The 18,506-nt window shown below is 39.6% G+C and overlaps 2 protein-coding genes across 2 annotated transcripts; both read left to right on the plus strand.

Moving 5' to 3' along the window:
• Nucleotides 1–5,137: 5,137 nt before the first annotated feature.
• LOC105038916 (uncharacterized) lies at nt 5,138–9,228 on the plus strand. The gene is made up of 2 exons (XM_010914836.4): nt 5,138–7,572; nt 8,598–9,228. Exons 1-2 carry the CDS (start codon nt 5,202–5,204, stop codon nt 8,963–8,965), a joined length of 2,739 nt encoding a protein of 912 aa, XP_010913138.1. The 5' UTR covers nt 5,138–5,201; the 3' UTR covers nt 8,966–9,228.
• A 7,048-nt stretch (nt 9,229–16,276) lies between these two features.
• On the plus strand, nt 16,277–17,045 carry LOC105038915 (zinc finger A20 and AN1 domain-containing stress-associated protein 11). Its single transcript, XM_010914835.4, has one exon. It carries the CDS (start codon nt 16,390–16,392, stop codon nt 16,864–16,866), a length of 477 nt encoding a protein of 158 aa, XP_010913137.1. The 5' UTR covers nt 16,277–16,389; the 3' UTR covers nt 16,867–17,045.
• Nucleotides 17,046–18,506: the final 1,461 nt, after the last annotated feature.

Genomic DNA, 18,506 nt, shown 5'->3' on the forward strand with positions numbered 1-18,506 from the left:
ATGGAAGGAGATCATCCGTTCTTTCGCGTGAAAGAGACAAACCGAGCCCGATATGGCGTAGCCCTCAGGGAAAGCAGCTGCTAGAATTGCACTGCCATTACGCCAGATGACGTACCAACATGTATGCGGAAGGAAGGCAAAAATGGGAAACAAAATAAATATGAAAGGTCCCACCACCGGACATGGCACACGTTGTTATCAAGGACCTTGCTTTAATTGCCGTACCGTATTTAAGCAGTCCTTTCCGGTTCTTCTCTGGAAAGAAAGGGATATTGCTTGGTGGATCCGTTTATGGAACGGATTTGAATGGTTCTACGTGCGTTCATCCTTGTATTCGTGTGGCACAGTTCATGTCATAGTTAAAGGCAATGTCACCTAAGGCATTCATGGATCTTTGTTAAAATTTGATATAACTTAATAATGCTCCAAGGAAAAAAAAATCTGTGATGCTGTTTGATTTGTGACACTGGTTCATTTACGAAACATCTGATCCTCATGGAACAACCAGCCATGTAATGCTCATCCATGTATGGTTGGTGACATTGTATGAACATCAGAAATCTATGATTGTAATGTTGCTCTTTTTTAGGCTCAACACAACAATAACTTAGCGGTTGCACCTTCTCTCCACTAAGTGGACGTTCCCTATTCAAATAAAAACTTTGGAATGAATCTCTTATTCCCATCTCTTCCTCAAGAAATTGGGAATGATGCAAATATCAGGTGATACATTGGCATCAACCACTGTTGGAAGCTCTCAATGCTCTGCGTTCTGGGTCCCTAAGTGGCAGAGAGTTGGTGCATCCACTGCTTTAAAGTTATTTCTCATTCGAGTAGAATTCTGACGAGTGTGGAGCAGCCTCCTATATCCATGATTTGAGCATGGATCCTCTGTGCGGAATGCCGTGCAGTTATAGATAACCACCATCAGAAGATGAATGGCTATTAAACGAGGCAGTCCACGAGTGCATAGCTGTTCATATTTTGATGGTAGCCATCCAAGGATATACAACACTCCACAGCGCACTGGCTACACCACAGAGAATTGATTCTTTGGTTGAAATATTTTGCCCTGGACTAATGGATGTCATTCCCGGGGCCTACAATGGACACTGCACTGCATCAATCTCATACATTTCGATAACACATGGCAAGCAAAACTAAATGAAGGCGGCCCCCGCCATTAACAAAAACAGGCTAAGATGGGATAGGTCCGTGTATTTTCTGCTCAAGGTTTTCTTCCACAATGAGATCCCCTGGGTACTTTCACCATTTTGTCTACTTTTCTCTGTCTAATCAGAGCAAATATCACCTCCCAGGCTCCCAGGTTGATCAAGCTCTTCTTCCACTGAGGCCAGGTTGCCTAGAAATGAGAATGGATGGATATAGACATTATGGTATACCAGGGCACAAGAAAAGAAGGTAGATGTCATATCCTTGCTCCTGTTTGATGTTTGGATAGCTGGTGCTGGATTTGACTCATTCCAGAACAACTTTTCTACTTGTGCGTGTATTGATATGCATCTCTGTATCTATTTTTGTGTATATAGTGTCATATATTTTGGATGCATTAAAAAACAGGCACCACAATGTATTTTTGATGTAATATACTGGTGGGGGTTATTTTCAACGCCAAATATTAATGTACTCGCGGTGATTTAGCATGTGCTCTCATTCATGGTAAGTATTAATCATATACCAGAATATGACATGTATTTTAATTAAAAATAATTTATACACATATAAATAGTAAATAAATACAAAAGACATTCAAATATTTGATTTTTTTTTAAAAATATATAAATAAGTAATAAATAAATGCTAGAGGAAGAATTTGTATTTTAAATTTTATGATTGAACCATAGAATAGGAGATGGAGAGAGAGAGAGAGAGAGAGAGGAGGAATTACAAACCATGTAATAGGGAAACATACATATCGTGAGAGTTTATATAGTATAGATATGAAGGCATCAAAAACTAGCAAGTAAAGACGAGCTCATCACTGGCCCACTAACAGCAGTAGTGGTCAATTGCTTTCACTCCTCTTGAGACCTGGAAAGGGGTGAGTTCATGAATTCGAGTGCGTGGCTAATGAAAAGCTGGTGAACTTTTATCTACCAAACATGCACGGCAGTACAAAACTTCACTAGAGAAGGAAATATGGCTGAAAGAATTGTACCTTTCTTGGCTGAAAGATCACCAAGATATCCTCAACCAACAAATAGACGAGAAAAAGACGAGATAAGGAGGTCCCCCCATATTCCATCCATGCTAAACCTCTAAAAGCTAGTTTGCTCCTTGAAGCGATCCAGCCGTGAGCACACAGTGAAAAGGAAGCAAGAGGGGATGACACGTCGCTTTAATCATGAATTACCTTGTCGCTTGTTTGATTGCCCTGCAACCAATTGATGGAAGTGGCCATATGGGATTATTATTTCATCTACCAGATGAAATGACTGACATTGGTCAGAGTTTTCATCACAACTTTTTTTTTTTTTTTTTAAAAGGTGACCACATGAATTTTTTTGCTCATGGAGGTTTTCCCAATTGGTCCACGTGGTCTCCACATAACTAACTGTTTATGTATGTGAAGAAGGGTGCTTAAACTGCATGATTGATCTGCGACAAAGAATTTAGATAGGCTATAGCTTGGCATGTGAAAATACACTACTCTTACAACTATTTTCTGATAGATCTGTAAGGAAAAATTGGGGTGATACTTGATAGTTTATCCATTTGATGCAAGATCAAGTTCTATTTTTTCATGAAGAAATGATACAATCCTTGGCATGCAACTCCAGCATTGAGAAATAGGGCGGTGGACATGTACGATCAAGATGGTGACTCCACGTGAAGGAGCATCTGTTTGATAGCCAGCATAAGTTGACTATTTTTGTCCGACGCAATTCAAAAAACATCTTATACCGGCATGCTACCACTATTCTAAAGGCAGAATGGATCATATCATATTGAAAAGGAACTCTAGAACAGTCACTTCCTTGATCAAAGTAGAAGATCAGAAAAGCCCGATTCATCTATTAATGTTCGATATATTTAGAGATTTAGATCAATCATCACATCATGTGGAATCAAGTATGTTTTCAGATAAATAAATACATCGGTTGATTGGATGGCATCTTTTATAGTCGATCATAATAGATCCAGGCCATATGGTAGCTTTTCTGTACCATCTAATTATCTTTGAAAGTTTTTAATGGCTGTTTTCATTGGTTGTGTTTATTTAAGGATTGTTTGAAGTGGCCAGACCAAACCCCTAAAAAAAAAAAAAAAAAATATTGCATCTTAAAATGTTTGCTCGGAGTAGCTGGATCTTGACTCTACACACCCATTTGAAAATTTTCAACTAAACAGACAGTCTGTGTGTTAAATTAGAGCACCGGTTCCCTGTAGTTTTCCAAACAGGTCCACATGGACTTTTACTCCAGTGGGTCCTGGTGGAAGAGGTGCAGTTGAGATCACGGGTGGCTTTAAGCCAAGACATCTAAATGTGCATTGACTCGTGTCTCTCCTCGTGAGGTCCAATCCAACAAATAATCTCCAATCTCTCCCTGTTGATTCCGAGCCCTCCATCTACCCTGACCAGTAATCTATTCTTTAACTTTAGGATCGAATCCAAAGCATTAGAATAACAACACAAAACCACGTCACTGTACGCCCTTTTGACGAAATAGAACTTAAGGCCGCCACCCCGATCTTTGCGATTCGTAAACTCTATCGAGTCCGTCCGACTGGAGAAGGCCTCGGAGATCAAACGGACGGGAGGTGATCGGTGGTCAGAAGACAGACCTCGGGGACCACGGGCGGTCGTTGAAAAGAAGAAAGCAAGGTCGAGGCGTGGACTTATTGTCTCTTCCGTTTCGCCTGAGGGGTGGGGTGGGGGGCTCTTCTGACATGTCAGCACCGAATCACGGGTCTTCCAAACACTAATCTTTCTCCTTTGGATCATTTGATTATTAGTTAATTATAGCTTAATACATCATCTTGGTATTCTACTCTTTAAGTTATTCTTGTATTTTATTAATATCAAGGTTGTTGCTCTTTTTTAGTACATCTAGGTGTTCTGTTCTTTAGGTTAGTTTGTGTTATATTAATATCAATTTCTTGGATTATCAGTATTCTATGCGCTCAACTGGGGAGAGAGGGAGATAAACATATTTTAGACATGAATAATTTAAAGAGTACAATACCCATTATTTTGTATTTTATACCAATGATTCTACCTCTTATGAATGATACTCTTAAATTGAGAGGCCACTTGCTTTATATATCTTCCTATCACTACATGCAAGTATGATAGCAATGACATTGTGGAAGGTGTCATTTTGCTTGTTTTTAACCAGAGAAACGCTCATTATAATTTATTGGAGGTGCTAAAAGATTCCTGGTTATTTTGTTTTCTTGCTGTGTAGTTCACCGCCACCACTATTTTTGAGATGTATTGATTATTTAGTGGATGCAGAAATAATACACATCTAGTTTATCATGTCAGAAACCCAATTTTGATAATAAAAAAAAAATGAAACAACTAGATGAGTCATATTTTTTTCTCTTTTTACAACTAATTTTTCTGATTTATGCATCTCTCGGCTTTAGAACCATTATTTAGATAAGAAAAGGAATTTTTTGCTGCTCCTTTCAACAGGGAGTTTGTTTTTAAGGAAGCAAATTTGCTGTTTTAACTCCGGCTACTCATATCCAATAATGTCTCAATCCTGCATCAGTAGATAAAAGCGAGGCATATATGCTTGTGGTTGTGGGTCCAAAATATACACCAATAGGAATCTGAATATCTGATATAGTGATAGTCCAGGAGATCACAGATGATGTGTTTTACTTCTGTGCCAGCGTTAATTCATATTTCAGCAATGATGTATACTTCGATGACAGATTATTGATAAAACCTAATAATATATTGAAGCAATAAATGATCGACAATTTTACCGTCCTTGTGTGTCCTTCTCTGGGCTGCATTTATGGTAAGAATTTTAGGTGTATCTACCGATTTCTTTTAAAAGGACTGAAAACTACTGTGAACAAGCAGTGAAATGCGAGAGGCAAAATAAATAAAAAGCATAAAGCGTTGCGGAAAGGCATCATCCCAGTATAGCCTGCTGCAGTGCATAAATACTCCTCTCTCAAACCCCCAGTCCCCACTAGCACCTCCCCACTAGAGCCTACCAATGAAAATCTCCACTCCAATTCCAATACAATCCTTCAAAGGGTGGAGGAAAACCAGAGAGAAAACATACATTTTTCCAATGGCCACCACCTTGCCTCCACCACCAACAAACCACCACCTCCTCCTCCTCCTCTTCCTCCTCCTCTCTTCTCCCACAACCTCCACCTCTAGCTTAGAAGGAGACCTTCTCCTCACCTTCAAGTCCTCCATATTGGATCCCACCTCAGCCCTCTCCAACTGGTCTCCTCACACCAGCCTTTGCAACTGGACTGGAATCAGTTGCTCCAACCCCTCCACACTTTCAGTCACCTCTCTGGACCTCCACAGCCTCAATCTATCTGGTGAGATCTCCACCTCCCTCTGCCAGCTCCCCCAGCTCTCCTACCTCAACCTTGCCAATAACCTCTTCAACCAGCCCATCCCCCTCCACCTCTCTGAGTGCACTTCTCTGCTCACCCTCAACCTAAGCAACAGCCTCCTCTGGGGCACTCTCCCAGACCAGCTCTCTGAGCTGTCCTCTCTCGCTGTGCTGGACCTCAGCAGGAACCATTTCGAAGGCCAAATCCCGCTCATCTTGGGATCCTTACAAGACCTCCAAGTTCTCAACTTGGGGAGAAACACTTTCACAGGTACCGTCCACCCTTCTGTCTTCAAGAATTTGAGCAAATTAGTCCACCTTGACCTCTCTGAAAATCCTTTGACATCTGAGTTGCCCGAAGAGATTGGAAGACTAAGTAGTTTGAGACGGGTCTTAATGCAAAGTTCTGGTTTTTATGGTGGGATCCCCGACTCGTTTACCGGTTTGGGTGAACTGGAGGTCCTGGATCTCTCCCAGAACAATCTAACGGGAAAGATACCTCTGGGGTTCGGGTCGGGCCTTGGGAAGCTGGCTTCTCTGGATTTGTCCGAGAACAAGCTTTCTGGGTCCTTCCCTGCTGATGTTTGCTATGGGAAGGCTCTTGTGGAACTTAGCCTCCAGGATAACTCTTTTACTGGTTTGGTGCCTGAGAGTATTGAGAAATGCTCAAGTCTTGAGAGGTATCAGGTGCAGGATAATGGATTCTCTGGAGACTTTCCATCTGGATTATGGTTATTGCCGGAGATAAAGCTTATTAGAGCTGAGAACAATCGATTCTCGGGTCAGATACCTGATTTGGTTGGGGTGTCTTCTCGACTCGAGCAAGTTCAGATAGATAACAACAGCTTCACAGGAAGAATTCCTCAGGGTCTTGGGCTGATTCACACCATGTACAGGTTTTCTGCATCCCTTAATGGTTTCTCCGGAGAACTCCCGGAGAATTTCTGTGACTCGCCTGTCATGAGTATCATCAGCCTCTCCCATAATTCTCTCACAGGTTCGATTCCAGAGCTTAGGAATTGCAAAAAGTTGGTATCTTTATCATTGGCAGATAATAGTTTCTCAGGATCAATTCCACCTTCTCTGGGGCATTTGCCGGTACTGACATATATCGATCTTTCCAACAATAAACTCACTGGTGAGATCCCGGAAGAGCTACAGAACTTGAAGCTTGCGTTGTTTAATGTTTCCTATAACCAGCTATCAGGCAGAGTTCCGTCCTCTCTAATATCTGGTCTCCCAGCTTCATTCCTGGAAGGAAATCCTGGCCTTTGTGGACCTGGGTTGCCCAACCCATGCGATGGTGAGCAAAAAAAACGAAGCTCTCGAACCAGAGGTTTGATTTTTGCTTTGATCGTGATATCCTTCGCTGCCAGCTTCATAATATTAGCTGCAGGATACTTTGTGGTGCGTCGCTTATCTAGAAAGAAACCCCCTCCTAGCAGTTGGAAGTCAGTGTTCTTTTACCCTCTCAGAATCACTGAAGAGGAACTTCTGATGGCTTTAGATGAGAAGAACACCATTGGTAGAGGGGCATTTGGAAAAGTTCATGTGGTTCGGCTACCTGGTGGAGAATTTGTTGCTGTAAAGAAGCTAGATAACTGTGGTAATTTGTCTCTCAGAATGGTGAAGGCTGAAATTAAGACGTTGGCTAAGGCTAGGCACAAGAACCTTGCTAAGTTGTTGGGTTTTTGCTGCTCAGAAGGTGTGGTCCTTCTCATTCACGAATATGTGCAGAAAGGGAGCTTAGGAGATGCCCTTCGCAGATCGGAGTTACTATTAGAGTGGAGTGTGCGCTTGCAAATTGCTTTAGGAGCTGCTCGAGGCTTAGCTTACCTTCACAAGGATTATGTCCCTCATATGCTTCACCGGAACATGAAGTCTAATAACATTCTTCTTGATGATGATTTTGAGCCAAAGGTTACTGCCTTTGGGCTTGACCGTGTTGTCGGGGAGGCCTCATTTAAATCATCAATGGTTTCTGAATTGGGTTCCTGTTGCTACATGGCACCAGGTATGATGTTAGTAAAGTTAACATTTACCACCAGTTCGGTCTATATGTTGCTTTGCAGAATTCCTCATTTCACTACTCTAGTTATCTCCTCCAAACATAGTGAGTCAAGTCTAACTGCATATATATATATATATATATATATATATATATATATATATATATATATGCTACTTATTTGCCTGAATTCGTCAATTTATGCTGTTTGTTGATGTGATTAGTGTTACTTGCTGTATATCAATCAGTTTGAAGTAGATAATAGTGCAATGTCATAGGTGAGGCTGAGTTGAAATGAATTCATCAATAAATTAGTTTATCAGGACCTTTGCCTGCTTGTTAGTCGAATAGATACACCACACCATGGGAGCCAGTGTGCAGAGTTTACTGTCACCATAGGGACATCGTTATGTAAAGCAACAACAAAAAAGAAAAGGTTTGTGTACCGATTGCTTTGATACCCCTTCCGCCCCCTCTTTTTTTTAGCAGACAGTTTTATCGATGCTATATATATTCGGTTAAACGCATCTGCTAATAAACAATGTAGGTTGCCTAAGATGTCTATTTGGACTGGGAAATTGTGACTAGATGCCCGTTCACTGTACGGATGAAAACGTTCAGCTCATGATTAGAGGATTCCAAGGTTTAAGTTTTGAAAAAGGATTTCAAGGACTTTGCCTTGATAAAGCGAGAATGACAGAGGCATATATGATGCTGATGACAGGATAAAAGGAATATGGTGTCTTAATTTAATCTTATGCATGCACATCCTGATTATGTCACACTGTTTTTCTGTATCTGAAATTTGTTTCTGAAATCAAATAGCAATGTTTTGTTTTTTCATATTGCATGAACAAAAATTGTTTCTGTACCTGAGTTTTTTTTTTCTTGTCTTCTCCTTTTATTTTTTTGGGTGATAACCAAGTCCTCGTTGAATGTGTTAAGAGTAAAGACATTGCATTGTTCCAATACTAAGAAGAAAATGCTAAATGGAATTGAGATCTTATACGTTCATTGATATTGGGTCACAGAGCATGTCTGTAGCAAGAAACCAACAGAGCAAATGGATGTCTATAGCTTTGGAGTCGTGTTACTGGAACTCATCACAGGAAGGCAAGCCGAACAGCCTGAATCCCGGGAGTCTATTGACGTTGTGAAGTGGGTAAGAAGGAAAGTAAACATGACTGATGGAGCTTTTCAAGTATTAGACCCAAGAATCACCAGCTCAGCCCAGCACGAGATGTTAGGAGCCCTAGATCTTGCTCTTCGATGCACTTCAGTCATGCCTGAGAAAAGGCCTACCATGGATGAGGTTGTTCGGTCATTGCAATCGCTTCAGCCTATCGCCCAGCCATCAGGGGTTTTTGCAGGTGAGTTATCCATCTCTAATGAGCGCTGAATGATAAGTGAACTATCCACCATAGTCTTCTATATGCGAGTGTGCAAAAAATGGGTCGAGATGGTCTATCGCGAGATCTTAGCATTTGGTGGTGGCCTTTTAAATTTATATTTTCTTTTCGCACTTTTTCGATTGAAACCTTCATCTATGAAGCCTTGTATAGTGGAATATAGCAATCTACTGTCGTATCTGGACCTCTTTAATTCGCCACTTTCATGATATAAAAGATTTCTGTTTGATATTTTTAATGATGAATTCTTTCATATTGCAGAAGTTTGTTAATTGTGGCATGCATACCATATCCTGCACATGTTCATCTTTTTGAGTGACTTATGCAGCACTTTTTGAGTGTCATGTTATCTTTGATGATGTGTATGCCAGCCCCTAAGAGTATGACTTGTTAAATGAGAAGCAAAGATGGTGTGCTCCTTGTAGTTTATTATGTAAAAGACAAGCTACATGAGCATCAGAGTTCAGAATAAAGAGCAATATATGCGCATCTACAGTGTCTTATGTCTGTCTGCTTCATGGTATCCAAGGATATTCATTGGAGAACATGAATTAAACTCACACGGTGTTAATAAAGTAATGCAATGTGGCAGGTGCTACGGAGCATTTATGAACAGTTTCTTGTGCTGTTTCCTTTGTCTCTTGTTAATGTGTTATGTTCATCATTGGTCACGCATAAATAATTGTAGCTAGCATTGCCTTAATTCATAATTGTTATCTTTCGGTATTATGATGCCATATTTTATTCTCATTCTGAAGTAAATTCATCAATAAAGAAGAGACGGACGTTCTTCTTGATTTTCATATATATTACAGTTGCTCTCCAACTCTTACATCGATTTTTTAAAGAAATAGTAGGTAAGTAGGAAATGCTCTTCCGTTCTTTTGTTTTCTAAAGTTGTAAGACATCTATTGACCTCAAAATTCTGCAATACTCCCCTTGTTGTACAGCTTTCATTGGAAATATAATTTATCTCAACTACATCCATTTCAACTAGAACCAGAAGCATAGGATCCCCAGAATTTCAGCAAAATGGCAGCCAAATCTTCTCTGACAGGGTAAGAGATCAGATAAAAACTTTAAGCTTTAGTGACAAATGTTGAGCCACACAGATCAATAATAATGCAATGATAAGTGTAGGTTGCTGTTCCATCTTGTTCCCCTACCATTTTTGAATTGTGATCATACTTTAGTTCTTTGAGGGCCTCAAGGTTTGCATTCTTCTTAATTATCTGACTAATCCTCTCCATATCGACTCAAAGTCCTTATTCCAACTGTTCTCCCCATAGTCCATGTAAAGTAGAAACATGTCTATGAAATGATTGATTGTGCTCCTTCTAAAGGATATGTTTCTCCAAATATCTTGCAAATTGGCATGCGTTATTCTTTTGTTGCTTTTATGAAATATTCTGGAAATCCTACCATCATCATCCTGGAAAATGACAGCAGAAAATGAACAAGGTGGGAAGTCCAAGCTTGAAGCATCTGCTGATATAGGTGTCACAGATAAAATGGTAACGATGTAGGCGAATGAATTGATTAGGAGCATCTGGAGATGTCATGGTGGCGGAAGCTCATGATCTGGGCTTTCATTATTGAGACTTATACGTTCATAGCCTCTGCTAATGGCCCCATTTGTGTCGGTCCACGACTATTGGAAAGGTGAACCATGAGTCGATTAGCATCTCACTCGTCTGGATGCAGCTTAAAATTCCACACCTGGAAGGAAATACTCATTATTGGTCTCAAGAATTTTTGGATCATCTGATCTAATCCATTTAGATAAACGTTTGTTTTGAACTCCAGTAGCATGTCTAGAAACTAATGGTCATGGTGGAAATGACATTTACTAGACAAAAGAAGATTCAGATATAGCTTCTCGGAAAATAAGATTCAGATGTAAATTAATTTGCCATAGTGTTTGATCATTCAGAGGCACATTAACTCTGTTAATAATACTTCATTGTGGACTGCTGGAAGCTTATGGACGCTACGCCTGAATTGGATATTCACAGCGAGAAAAGGCCTACTTTTTTTTTTTGGTGTTCTGAACATGGGCCCTCTCTTCAAAGCATGCCCATTGGCAGTAGGATTGAAATTGAATCAAATACGAATTGGATATTAGTATATTCATATTTATATTTATTTTTTTGATAAATACAAATACGGATATTGATATTAGTTAGATGTAAAAATTTATGTTCACATTTATTTTAAATAGATATGGATTGAAAGTATGGATATAAATATGTATATAAGTTGGTATATTTTTCTTAAAAATTAATAAGTGCTTTACAAAATTACATAGAATTATAGATAAAATCAGATATTCGGATACCAATTGAGTAGTTATTTATCTATATTTATATTATTTTTTTTTGATATTCATTTTCGTATAGTTTTGGATATAAAAATGGATTCGATCGAATATTATCCGTATCACTTTTACTCCTATGGTAACACTGTTGGATGAGTCTAGTCGAGTTGATGGTTAATTCTAATCCAATTTAATTACTGTAGCTTTAATCTTAATCCAACCCAACCTCGCCTTGGGCTGGGATTTATCCACCAAACCCAGTTTCAAGATAAGTTCAGATTGGGTCTAGTTGATGTCGGGTTGCGTCAGTCTGACAAAACGAGGTTAGAAGGTCGAGTCTGGAACACTTCTTCATATTAATGTCCAGTTTGGCTGGATTTTGACATGGCAAATGTGAGATATCTCAACCACTTCTCAAAATTAATAGATGAATTACATAAACAGTGACATGTAACACAGGATTGGATGCTTGGCTTTGGATCAACCCCCACAAATTTGCATGACCAAGCAGCATACCTAAGCCTCATCGACAATGTGCACCATTCGCTGCACTTAACTCATGCTATATGCAAGATACGCAAAATGCCCGTGAAGTGCAGTCACGGGAAGTGGTTCATGGATGCAAGTTGATGGGCTTGAGGTCAAATCAGAGCTATTTTGTAACTTGCCGCAGACTTTACGGAATTTGTTCAAATAATGAATTGGCGTCATTGTCGTCGACCTAAACTTTTATTCCCATGCAGCTCTATTTGGATAGATATCACTCTAAAGACAATGGTGCAGCATGAGGTGACGCAATATCGGAGAAAATATCGAACGACTCATGTTTTTTTTTTTTTAAATAAATTTAAAATTTATTAAACCACCCTGGGTAGATATATTCATGAGAATCGGAGAATCAAATGACTAACAATTAAGAAGGAAAAAAATCAATCACAAACATCCATAATATTGATCTCGTATGAGCAGCAACATATGATGCTGGTCAGTGTATTTTTTTTTTTCTTTCAAAACTTACATTTTATCAGTCACTATATAAAAATAACTTATGCTATTATCATATAATATTTTCAAGCTAACCTACATAGTTAGCTGTAAAACTTAAACAAAGTTGTGTTTTCTTATGCAGAAGTTAATCGTCTGTTATCCTGCACTGGACCATAATAAATTATCGGTCAGTGCATGTCACACCTTTGCCCATGTTTGTGCTGTTTGACATGCCATACGTAGCAGCCCTTGCATACAATGTTCCTAGCTATTTTTGAGCTAGCTAGGTCTACCATTTGTAGAAGAGTCCAGATTCTTTGCACAATGGGGAGACTTGCTTCTTTTTTTTCTTTTGGATGTATAAAGAGAGTTGCGGTGCAATCACCCAATATCTTTTTTCCCCTGTTTCCAATTCGACATCATCACTATTGTGTCGATAGATTAAAACCGTGTGATTGACGAGGAAGAAGCACATGAGACCACATCCTGAATCGTATCCAAGTTTCCAAACTTATCATGAACGAGACCGGGTCTCCAGTGTACTCCAGTTGTACAGTTCGCCGGTATTACTTACGTCAGGACTCACGCCGAATAAATAACCACGGCCACGGGTGCGTCTCTGGTCGCGGTCTCGGCCGTACGGGATCTCATCAGCCGATCCATGCGCACGCAAAACACCATAAATCCGACGCTCTCTGGAATGCCTCTAGGTATCTCCCCGGTTTACAGGGCTCGTGGCGCACTTTTCATTGGTTGGAATGACATGTTTGGTGTTTGGGAAGGAAGGGGGCAAGGATGGCGTGCGAGTCTCGTTTGCCAGCTGGACGCGCAAGACGACACGCCACTCCGGCGACACGTGGGAGGGAGCCCCCGTGCTAGATAGAAAGAGAATCGCTGGTGGCGGTCAGATTGGGCGGCTGAGCGGCCAGGGGTAGGGGAAATTATTAGAGGGTGTGTAGTTACGGATTTGCCCTTAGCTGCTCGCTGAGGGGTAGTCTCGTGCCTTCCGAGTTACGGATTTGCCCTTCGCTTCGTCCGATACACTGAGGATTCGGTGGATGCGTTTTCTCGGACGGGGCTCGTGACTTGTGGACACGCTTTTCCATCAAATTTCAGGGGTGGGTTTTATTTGCTATCTTGTATCTTAGGAAACAAATCTGTGGTCTCCGCTGCATGGATTAACCGCCTGCATGCCAGAGGAAACCTTTTTTTTTTTTTTGTTTCCATCCGACTTTGTGTGTTAACATCAGAAAGTGCAAGCGTCAAAACATGGCCAGAATAATTATCATCTTGTGGGTTGAAAATACAAATATTTCATGTATTTAGTTCTACTATATATATATATATAGGATAGATTTTGAATATTTATATAAAATTTTAAAAAATAAATAATATATTATGATTAGCTTTTTTAAGTAAGATTCCATATTGTAATAAATCAACTAAAAATATGGTTCCTTTGCTGTACACAGGCTCCCTCGGGAGCAATGAATATTTGATATGTTATCAACTGATTTCAAAAGTTACAATCATAAGTCTGCCTCGCAAATGAAGTGCTATATGACAGGTGGTGGGCCACTCCACGTGTAGAAGTTTTGCCGGAAATTTTAAAACCAGTTCGTTAGCATATTTGTTACCGTGGTCAAAAGGTTGCGGCTCATGACGATTCACGAGCTTCACAATTTTATTTTTTAAAAAAATATTTTAAATAATTTTTATTTATATAAATTAAATTTTTTATCTCATAATTAATATAAAATTAATGATGCCGCCTCCATATATCATAACATAATTTTACAGTAAAATTTTTTTTTTTTTTTGAGTTAAACTACGCACGAGTTTATCCGCTTTGATTTTATTTCTGTACATGTATTATCATCATAATAATTATTAGTTGAGTACAGCAAAAGCTCCGCCGTTAAGCTAATTCTTGAGCGGAGAGTCGAAAATGGGCGATTTTAATATCTTATTATCCTAGTGTGCTTCTTAAAGCCCGATGCACATGTTCTAGGGCTTGCTGAGTGGTCGGATCAAATTAACATGATTCAAACACAGCAGAGTGCACATAAATAATAGAGCATTCGGAATCACCAAGCTATCTAGGGGGTCGAGGCCGTCCCCTAACCCACTCGAAGCCTTCTTACCCAATCGCAACAGTAAAATTTGGTGTAAACTTAGTCTAGACCCCTTATAATAATACTGCATCTCCGATCAATTATGATCTTCGAGAAGTCGATGTACAAATGAAAGATATCATTTTTCTTATTTTTATCAATTTCTCAGTAAAAAAGTCTATATACATGGATGAAAGATCTCTCTCTTTATTTTTATCATAAACTGATATATAAATGGAAGGAGCCCCACAATTATAAAAGTGGTCTTCTATTTAGTGCGCTATTATTATGACCAGAAACTCATGACTTGGAAGTGGCATAGTCAGAATTTTCATATTGGATGTTCAATATATAAATTAAAATAAATAAAAATAAATTTAATATATTATATTAATTGAAAGTGAGAGAGAAAGAAAAGAGAGAAAAAGTGAGAAAGAAAGAAAAGAGGAAAAAAAAAGAGAATTCTAAATTCGAACCTATGACATGGAAGATGGAGGGTTGAGGGTTCAAACCATTAAACTAACTTAAAATTTTTTGTTCTATAAGAGTTCAAAAATATATATATACTAAATTTTTTAAATATATTTACATATTTCTAAGGATATAATGAATATTGCATCAAAATTTGGGGGTTCAATTGAACCTCCACCACAAAAAGTGGCTCTGTTTAGAAGGCATCTCACATGAAAAAAATTATTATTTTTTATATAATTCAAAATTATTTTTGACTCATAATTGATACGAAACTAATTGATATTCTCTTTTTTATAATAGAATACTTATCAAATTTTTTTTTTGAAATGACATATAGATTCTGAAGTCACATCATTTTGGAATTAATTGAAATTGTAAGCTTCTAAAAACCGTAAATCCAAAGTGCTGGAAAAAGCAGAATTAGCAATTTGGTCCTTTGCGCATCCTTGCTTCCATCTCTCTTTGTAAGGAACGACAGAAAGAAAAAGAATCCCATTTACATCCTTTTGGACAGCTACAAGTATAATAGTGTCCTCAATTATAACTCCTTTCTCGGTAGCTATCCTTTCCTACAGGGCCAAAAAGAATGTTCCACTGGAAATTGGATATGTATTCCCTCTTTAGCTATTGTCACAAGCTGCTGTGTCAGGCAAGTGGAATTCTAAGCTAGGATAACTTGGCATCCAACAATGGATTCGAATTGTACCTTTTGCACGAATGGATGATTGATCATCTTCTACGGTGTCAGCCGTTGGATAATATCTTGCACAACTCTCAAAGATGTCAACCTCTTTCTTCCATGAAACAACCCTCCAACAATCGGAAGGTGTAAACTTTTTCATTACACCTTGCGAGTTGGCATGGTACGGTGTGCTAGATGATGGAGTAACAAAAAAATCCATAACCACTGGACACTTAAATCGGAAATTGCAACCAATCATCTCAACTTACACCACCGGAGAAATTTAATTTTTTATTTTGACACATAAAAACAGTGAAAGACATATTGCTTTTATATTTTTATCAGGAAGGAACTGTTACAGATGCCTTTCACTATTTCCAATTTTTCCTTCTCATCAATCCTGCGTGCGGACTGGGGATTGAACGTGGCCCACCTCAGTCGGCGGTTACTATCTGGGCCCACCATAGTCGGCGGCCCACTCGATTTTATTCTGCTTCCATAGAATATACAAAAAAAAGAAAAAAAAATAAAAAATATCAGGGTCAATTTAGCCACCGCAATACCGATATCATGTCGCCATATCCGTCTAAATCAAGGGCGATTTAGTAAAATAAGAGCTCAATCTAGGGCTAATCTCGGTATTATAGCTCGAGCCGTCTCATACGCGTTCCAACGCGGCTCCATTTCCTAACGTCATGACCGACCCTCTCCCCCTCCCCCTCCCCCTTAAAAATCCCTCTCCACCCTCTCCTCTCTTCTCCACGCCCAAACCCCTCTCCCTCAATTCCTCCGCCCCCGAACCGTAGCCCTCTAACCCCAGCGAGCAATCGAAGAATAGAGATGGCCCAGAGAGAGAAGGAGCTCCAGGTCCCGGAGACCCGCACCCTCTGCGTCAACAACTGCGGCTTCTACGGAAATCCGGCCACCAATAACATGTGCCAGGCCTGCTTCCAGGCTGCCGGATTCGCCTCATCGTCGTCGCCGCCGTCCTGTTCCGGCCACGAGAAGCCCAGATCGGCCCCTTTCCGGTTGCCGGATCCGGCGGCGGAAGGTGGGAGGGGAAGGGTGGAGGGGCCGGCGGCCAAGGCCGTTGCCGCCGCCACAAGGTTAGCGCCGGCGAGGCAGGTGAACCGGTGCGCTGGGTGCCGGAAGAGGGTGGGGCTGACGGGGTTCCGGTGCCGGTGCGGGGAGCTGTTCTGCGCGGAGCACCGGTACTCGGACCGCCACGACTGCAGTTTCGACTACAAGGCCGCCGGCCGGGAGGCCATCGCCCGCGAGAACCCCCTCGTCCGGGCTGCTAAGCTCGTTAAAATATGAGGAGTTAGGAGGGGGAAAATTTCCGTTGAAAAAAAAAAAAAACGTTTTTTTTTTTTTCTTTGGTAATCTCTTCTCCTTGACAAATAGTGCGACGGGGAATTTCCAGGGTCGGAGAGAGATGAAGCTTGTTAATTTTTTCCTTTTTATATGAAATTAAATTAGAAAACTCATCTCTCGAATCTGTGGTATTTTTTTGTTTAATGTCTATGTTGTGTTTCGTGACCGAAGATTTTTGGAACTAATCCTGGTTTAGTGATAAAAAAAGTAAGGTTGGTGGCGGTATGGCCGAACCCGAATCGCGTATGCGGTGACGTCAGACCACGTTTATGAGTAGAGGGCGTCGTGTTGCGCCATGGGAACGGACGATCCGCCGTCAATGGACGGTGGTTTGATGGACTCCCAAAGCAGGTTGTTTTTTGACCGCGTCGGTCAAACTGGGCATCCGTGGGCCGCGTAAGCCAAACTTGGGCCGGTGCGTGGAGCCCTCCCTATGGCCCGACGTGTCTATCTGTTACAATGGGACCCATTCTTCAGCCAAAACATCTAATCTTATTTGGACGGTGCAGGGATGAAATTGGATACGGATCCATACCACTATATTTATATTTATTTTATTTGATAAATATAAATATAGATATAAATATTATTCAGATGTAAAAATTTATATTTTTATTCATTTTAAATGGATATAATTTGAATACCGAAAGTATTGATATAACTATAGATATTATTTAAGTAACTAAAATTTTATGACTATAGAATTAAAGGTATTATTAAATAGATGATAAATCAAATCAATAATATATTTATATAATTATATATTTTTTTAAAAAATTAATAAGTATTATATAATATTATATTGGATTACATATAGATTTCGATACTCGGATATGGATCAAATAATTATCTATTTTTTTTTTTTTTAACAGATATGAATATAGATGCTAGTTGGCTTTTCAAATTTTTTATCTATATCCAGATTGATTTGGATATGAAAATGAATCTGACTCGATAATATTCATGTTCATACCATTTTTGCCCCTATTTTGGTGCAAGGAATTTGTTCCTTCTCTGGATTCATTGCCTCTGAGAACGCCCACTTGTTCATTTGGTTTTAACTTTGGTTCTTTGTATCTTTTGGTTTTAACTTGGTTCTTTGTATCTCGGAAAGGTCTCAATCTACAAGCCTATTGCATGTTGCTGTGCTATGTCATGTGTGCGCTTAAAGTGCACCCAAGAAACTACCGATGGTGTCTTTGTCCTTTTTGTTTAAGGGTGAATTGTGAAACAGATCTTCAGCTTTTAGACCCCAGGAAACATCTTAATCGACTTGAAATACTGGTTGGGCTGTCGTTATGTAGTTGAGTTATTTTTTAGCCTTAATTTATGAATGGTTATCAGCTGTTTAGTCGCAGAATAATTAAATCAGTTACTTATCGCTATCAGTATACGTTGGTGTAGCTTTAAAAAAAAAAAATCTCCGGTCAAACACTTTTGCCGGCATAAATACTTCAGCTTACCTAGGTGTTAGCAGCTGAGTGGCATCGTAGAGAATTCAGGACCGGTCCTGACATTTTTTAGACCTAAGACTAAATAAAAAAAATGGAGCCTTCTCTATTAAAAATTAACATACTTTAAAT

The sequence above is a fragment of the Elaeis guineensis genome, chromosome 1 (genome assembly GCF_000442705.2).
Source record: "Elaeis guineensis isolate ETL-2024a chromosome 1, EG11, whole genome shotgun sequence".
Taxonomy (NCBI): Eukaryota; Viridiplantae; Streptophyta; class Magnoliopsida; order Arecales; family Arecaceae; genus Elaeis; species Elaeis guineensis.